Consider the following 7,463-nt stretch of genomic DNA (forward strand, 5'->3'; position numbering starts at 1 on the left):
AATACTAGTAATGTACATTCCTTTATAAATTAATTTTGTAGCCAAGTCCAGGTAAGCTAGTGTCTTACCTTAGGGAAATGTGATGTCATGATTTGTTTCATGAGGGAAGTTATCTACAAAGAATAATGACAGATTTTTCAGAGTTTTATTCTTGTATGATCTGTACGAGGGAGACGAGATGAGCATCTACTTCATGTCTGGAATATATGTTGTCTTGCATGTGACCTAATGATCAACAATGTCCGCTCTTCTCCTTGATCGATACAGGGGTGTATAATGGATTGGAATGGAGCTGAGCTAAACAGTGTCAAGTTCAACTTGGAGGTCTAAAAAGTTCGGATCGAGCTCGACCAAGCCTTAAATTTTAACTCCAAACTTGGCTCAACAAAATTTTGATAGGTTCGAGCAAAACGCTCAAATGAATTATACCAAATACTTACAAATGCTCGAATATGATTGATTTTGTTCAGGTTCGAGTCAATTAGATATGTAAAATATATTAAAATTATGAATATATCTATATATATATAAACAGGTACATGACTCGGCTTTTGCAATGTTTTTTATTGTGACAGTTGCCGTCAACACCCCATTGATATGGCTTATAAAGACGAAGGTAGAATTGTGGCATTCAACAATCCTACCTTTGTCTTTGCAACTATTAAGAGGGTGTTCGTTTTAATGAAAATCGAATAATTAAGTATTTATCCTCCTCACTAATTTGGATAAATTAAAACTAAAATTCCTGTAGGTATCCTAAATCCGACACTCCTCGGTGTTGTCTAAAGCTTCTGATGGATCTACTGTACACTTCATACATGGAAAAATGAAAACAAATTCAATAAAAAAAAGAATTTTTTTTTAAATAAATTACAATCCTTTCAAGTTACACTTTTGGTTCGATCTTTGTTTATAGTAGCACAATAGAACATCAGTCACATGACTAGGTCTCTGTAAAAACAGTGTTGCAAAATCTGGAATCATATTTACTTAATTCCAAGCTCCAACACGGCAACAAAACACATGTGGAGGTCTATGCAATTTAACTCTGCAGTGAATAACCTATTATTGAAGCAAGCTAAGCACACCAGAAGAATCTAGTACATTATAACACGAGGACGATTTGAATTTGAAAACAGGAAGTTCTTCAGAAACTACTTCACATCCAAGACCACAAAACTGTTAAACACTGCAAAAAAAAAAAACATGTTTCAGCGCTTCGCATCGGATATTGTATGATTTGAATGAAAGAGCCTACAAAATGTAGTATTAAATCCTGTAATGACATGGCTTGTATAAATTAAGGTAAGCATATACTGCAGCTAGCTGCTCTGGTATCCACCATAAGGTTAGTACAGTTACTATGATTGCTGGTGCTTTTTGATAATCATAAAGCATGTGTTCGTAATTATTTGTTTTTATGAGTAACAAGCGAAGAAGCATGGTCAACTTCTCCCCCTTCCAGAATCCAAACAAAATGTTGCATTCTCCCCAAGATCGTCACACATGCCTTAAATTATTACCACTCAATTAGTTTTGACTAGACCAAACCAGAACCCAAAAACACCCAGAGCAGTATCTATGCGTAAAGTAATTAAGAAAGTCTGATTTGCAAGTAGAAAGATGGGTAAAATTATTTCGGGGACGGGTTTGTATTTCTAATTAGCAGAGAAATAGTTTTCAAGCGGATATTTCAGGTTTTTATTAAACCATTGTCGAATTGGAGTTTAGGGTGTATTTTTATAATAGGTTCTGGACCCAGATAATGTTTAAACTGTTATGCTATTTTTGTGAAATGACCTGTCCAACGAATAAAAAGTGTTGGACGAGTCCTAGAAAAAACATTCGACATGTTAAAAAAATGTTATAATATATCTTTGCATCGACAGCTATTTTCATTTTTCTCAAATAAGCTGGTGGTTACAGGCTGAGGACTTGGAAGCCCTTGTATATTTTTGCTGCACCTTTCAATGTGAAAACTAGCTAAAAAGCCATCTTCTTTTTTGGTACCTATGTATAAAGCCATCTTTTACTGCAGATTTTCGTCTTATTTGTGCATCTGCATTGAAATGTGATAACATATGCATACACTTTACTAGAGAAGCTCAATGTTTCATCAACTGGATTATGACAACCACCTCCTTGCACTAAAGTGAATTTGGATAACCCAAGTAATAATCATCAGATTAGTCTTTTCAAACTCTTAAGAATATCTAACATGTTTTAAACTATAAATCTGTAGTGCATCGATGGGTAAAGTAAAGCTCCGATATGTTGTTCATGAATCATGCGTTTAGTGTATCTTTGCTCAAGCCAAGTTGCGGAATTAGTGTTTGTCGTGACCAAATATATGTATTTGAAAATCTTGGATGAGCGGGGAGTAATTTATTTTGAAATATTGTGGTATCGGTTTACGGAAAATAGGCATGATATATGCGTGAAAGACTTGAAATCAATTTCGTTTACAAACACGTGAGACTAGATGCCCGACCGTGTATTATGGAATTGCTCATACTCGGCACGGTTGAAACAGGGATCATTAACACATGTTATGTTGTGTCAAGTGTAGAGATGTTCAAAAAATCCGAAATCTGAAATCCGATCTGATCCGATCTGGAAAAAAATCTGAAAAATCCGATCCGAAAAAAACCCGGTCTGGCCCGGCCCGGCCCGAGGGCCTAAAACAGGCCTAATATTTTCAAAAAAACCCGGATAAAATCCGGATTTTTGAAAAATCCGGGCTTTTTATAACTAAACCGGGCCTAGTATTTTTGGAAAAATCCGGCCCGGCCCGGCCCGATTTTTAAAAAAGCCCGGCCCGATCTGGTTTGAAAAAAATCCGGATTTTTTTGGCCCGGTCTGGATCTGGCCCGAACAGATCTTTTGTGCATCTCTAGTCAAGTGTCAACACATTTATTTATATCAATCTTCTTCATAAAATCATGGGAACGAACAACCTCAGAACACACATGGTCAAGACTTTACCAATATTATTTAAACATCACAACAAACTTCTATAAAATCGAACTAATCATTTTTCTTCAGTCACACCACAGCTGTACAGGATTTTAACAGCTGTTGTTTAGTCAAATTCATTTTTTAGAAATATAAAGTTATTTCTGGAGAGGAATATATATATTCTTACCTTCTTTCTTTCTTTTTTTTTTTTTTTTGAAACAACTTACCTTCTTTCTTTTAAAATGAATTTTTATTTTTTATTAAATGAAGAACATAAAACACCTTCTTAATATTTATAACTAAGAAAATTATAAAACATATAATTTTAAAATAGATATATATATGTAAAATCACACAACTTTCGCATTAAATCAAAGCCTTGTAAATAACAACAAAACATGGAAGAATAGCCTTAGGATTACACACATACAGTTCCTCCGTACTTGAATAAACCCCTGCTTTCCCCACAAACGAGTCATAACTCGCCGCCGCAACACCATCATCCTCCGCCGCCGTCTTCACCTTCCCGGCGATCACACGGCACACAAGCATCGCCCTCCGCATTTCACTCCCGCCCAAACAATCATGGGCCCTACCACTGCTCGCAGTAGTGTGGACCCCACTCTGACCCTCCCCAAAACAAGTCCCTCGAAACCCATGTCGAATGATAGTACACACTCCGCAACCAGGCAGGGCCCCACAGAGCGTTGAACCGCCACGTGCACCGAGCGTGCACGTGAGGCTCGTGCAGTGGAACCTCAGCAGCTCGTTCCCGTCGGCGGCGCACCTGGGATTTTTTCTAGTGTGTGAGGTCGCACGAAGCTTCACTGCGTCACGACAGTCTTCGAACCGTTGGATCGTTCGTTTGGTGTTGCGCACTTTCAGTATCCGTTCGATGTTGCAGTACGGGCTGTCTTTTTTTAACCAGCTCGATTTGAATATGATCTCCACAATATTCCGACCCGAATCTTCCGGACCAAGCTCCGACACTGCATCATTAAAAATTTACACAAGATCTCAGATACTGTACTAAATTACTTGGCTTTGTCGGTCACCCATCGAATCATACCAATACAGATGCAACACATAATAATTAATTTATGTCACAATAATTGCTTAACTAATCATTTTTAATTTTTCAAATATTTGTACCAAAATGTATTTACCACATTGCACCCTGCTGGGCTGTTGCATTATGTATGTCTGGTAGAGTGTCTTTTTCATCGCTTCATCACTTATCAGGAAAAAAGTGGCTACTACAGAAGAGTCACTTTCTTTGAAATTTATATTGACAAAAATTACGAGGATCGATTAACATTTTATATTAACATATTTTACTTCTGTTACTGGCACGACAATGTTGTTTCCACAAAAGTGAAGAAGATAGAGTTAAACGAGTTAATAGTTGTACTTATAGTACATTATTAAGCTTCAAACAAACAAGATTTAACACATGTAACATACTAATACACACAATTATATTTATATAATGGATTTGTATCTACCAAAATGAGGTTTTGTACCAGCATGTTTAACAGCTTGATGAAGTTCCAGGCTTTCGGTATTTGGAAATATCTCTCCGCACTCTGAGCAACCGCAAATTGTGGTTCGCGGAATCGAATACCTGTATTTAATTTTGATTAATTAATTACCTCGATATTTGAATTAAAAAGAAGCGTTGATGATATATGATGAAATGATGTAGCAAGTGCAATGAATACCTGGTGGGATCAACAATCATATGACATTCATAACAACCAGATAGCTTCCTGAGCTGCATTCCTCTGGAAGACGCGGAGAATGAGCCACCATTCGACCTCACTGAAGCATTACTCGCCAAGGACCTCGACGAAGATGACAACGACACCCCGTGATTCTTGTGACCAAGTAGCCCGGTTTCTTGACCAACTGAGCTGTTCTCGGGGGAGTGGTCAGGTCTGTGAACAACCCTAGTGTTGCCGTGAACCACGTCCTTGAAGCTACACATGGACTTACAATGTCCTAGCTTCAAGTAGGCTCCGGTTATGGTATTCATGTTGGTTTTTGAAGGGTCATGAACGGAAGTTGAGGTTTGGATTTGTTTGCAGGTGAGGAGGTTCTTGATTTGGTTCCATGAAGACTGGTGCTTGCGCCGTTTTGACGAGGGTTTCTGTTTTTTGGTTTCTGGTGTTGAAGTGAGGAGTGCCATGAATTGAATGGAAAAAATAAGGAAGCTAGGAGAGCATAAGGAAGCTAGGAGAGCAAAACAGTGGTGTGGGAGGATGAAACGGAGACAAGAAACCAGAAAGTAGCAACAAAGCAAGAGACTGTCATTTATTTTAAAGGAAAGTCACCAAGAAGGTACTGACTTATTGTATATTTGGAGCTATATGCTGTGTTAGTGTGTTATAAGGGGCGTTTGGCTGGACTTAAATAAAATTGACTTATTACTTGAAGTAAAGAAGTGAATTATAAGTAAAAAGTTGGTTTGAATTTATAAATTATTAAAAGTGTTTATATACCCGTTACTTATAACCGGCTTTTCGAACATCATTTTAAGTATTTTTATCAGCTACCCAAACCGTTTTCGAACATCATTTTAAGTATTTTTATCAGCTACCCAAACCGTCCTGAAAAAACTGAAACCCATTTTTTTTATAAATAAGTCATAAGTCGGGGTTGCCAAACTACCGATGTGGCAAAAAAATTTATGTTAACCATCCTTAGTTTTTTACAATGAAATCGATAATCACTTTTACACAATCAATTTTGTACCTATTTTTAGGCAAGGAAATTTATATCGAATTTGGCTAAATTGAACAGATCTAGCATCCAACATCAATTTTAAATAATCAAACTCGAACTCGTGTCAAGTTCCCATATATTTAGAATAGTTTAATTCATATTGAATCTGGCTTGATAAATATCAAATATAAATTGTTTATTTTCTCAAATAATATTTTATTTTTAGTTTCATTTAAAGATTAGATTTAGAGTCTGTTTAGGAGTGTTGTTAAAAATTGCAATCATGTTAGAAAAAAATGCTCTTACTGGAAAATCAGCTAATTATTTGATAATTTTTTGACATTTATATATTTTGAGTTATAATATAAAAACTAATATTTTATAAGGTTTGAGGGTGAAATCTATGACATTTTCCCACTAAAACTTAAATCAGATTTTCAAAAAATATGAAAAGATCTACTTTTCTAAAAGCAACTTTTGAACTAAAATGTGTCATTTGAAAAAATTAATTGCAGAATAATTTTTCGCATGGCTTTCAGTAAAAGCTAATATCGCCGCTGTAATATAGCAATAAAAACCGATGCCATGTGCTATACTTTCTTTTCTTTGAACGGAATATATATATATATATATATATATGGGTTAAGTTCCAGGGAGACGCGCCTTGTCAAGAGACCAGAGAGACGTAATATTAGCTGTTGATCATATCTCTACTCTTTAAACAGCTACAGGGGCACGCTAGTCAAAAAATAATTTCATACGCTGATACAAATTACATGTACACGATCCACATACGTTTTTTTAAGGTAAGGTGTATATTCTTTTGATTCCGCGAATCAATCATGGGATTTCCTAAATTTGGAAGCTTTGTAGGGCTTAATATATACGAGATACAACGCAGAATCAAGTCTGTAACTGCTGAGGAAAGTTGCAGAGAGTTCTAAATGTCAACATCGATTGAAGCTAACATGGGTGACACAGGGTTTGTTCTTGCTTTTGATCTCATTGAATGACAGTTTATATATGATTTTCGTACAGAACACTGCAAGGAACTTTAATTTTTCATGGTTTTTTGATGTTCTTGATCAGAGATGAGAACCATGGGGAAGAGTTGTAGAATTTAGTAAAGAACAGTATAAAGAACAATGATTCTTCTTTGTTGTTGATGTTTTTTGTTCAGGAAAGAGAAGCCGATTGTTAGAATTAAACCTTGTATGCTTGTTGATGTTTTGTCGTCACTGTTTGATGATAATAAAACATGGATTTCTTCTACCGGGTTTGGTTCCATAATAGGTTTCGAACTGATCGAGTACCTGGTAAAGATTTCTAAATTTTTGCTATCATCTTTTGAACCAAATCCTGCAGTTTTAAGGATTAATGAAAAAAAAATTGAGATAGCGGAGGAGGATGTACATGAAATTATGGGTTTTCCTCTTGGGAGAGTAGATATTGGATTTGTTGAAAATAACCATCTGAAAAAAAGTTGGGCGGAAGTTTTCGGGCGAGCAAGACAATGTTATCAAGTCACGCTTGCCGAACTTTGCAAGTTTATTATTTCAAAACAATTCTGCTGATAATCAGTTCAAGATGAACTTTATGGTGCTTATGAGCAACGTATTGATAGAGCTAGGTTCATCTACTCCGTACGTACACATAATATTTTGTATGATGTAGATCAGGACGGCCAGATGCTGAAGAGCAAGAAACGGACATCCAAAGAATTAAGAAGGAGGACTATATCTGGAAAGTGAGTGTGTGTTAGGCTTGTTTAGAGCATCTCC

The 7,463-nt window shown here is 36.2% G+C and overlaps 1 protein-coding gene across 1 annotated transcript; it reads right to left on the bottom strand.

Annotated features, from left to right (window-relative positions):
- Positions 1-3,297: 3,297 nt before the first annotated feature.
- On the bottom strand, positions 3,298-5,278 carry LOC108211613 (uncharacterized). The gene is made up of 3 exons (XM_017383256.2): positions 4,680-5,278; positions 4,482-4,582; positions 3,298-3,947 (listed from the first exon to the last, which is right to left on the bottom strand). The coding sequence occupies exons 1-3, from the start codon at positions 5,144-5,146 to the stop codon at positions 3,325-3,327; spliced, it is 1,191 nt and encodes a 396-aa protein (XP_017238745.1). The 5' UTR covers positions 5,147-5,278; the 3' UTR covers positions 3,298-3,324.
- Between the last annotated feature and the right edge of the window lie 2,185 nt (positions 5,279-7,463).

This window comes from Daucus carota, chromosome 3, assembly GCF_001625215.2.
Source record: "Daucus carota subsp. sativus chromosome 3, DH1 v3.0, whole genome shotgun sequence".
In the NCBI taxonomy this organism is placed as follows: Eukaryota; Viridiplantae; Streptophyta; class Magnoliopsida; order Apiales; family Apiaceae; genus Daucus; species Daucus carota.

Excerpts from the sequence above, each read along its gene's own strand:
- LOC108211613 (XM_017383256.2), bottom strand. The coding sequence starts at position 5,146 with ATGGCACTCCTCACTTCAACACCAGAAACCAAAAAACAGAAACCCTCG. Across the intron at positions 4,583-4,679 it reads ATGATTGTTGATCCCACCAG|GTATTCGATTCCGCGAACCA; the intron begins GTATTCATTGCA and ends AATTAAATACAG. Across the intron at positions 3,948-4,481 it reads TCAAGCTGTTAAACATGCTG|TGTCGGAGCTTGGTCCGGAA; the intron begins GTACAAAACCTC and ends TTAATGATGCAG.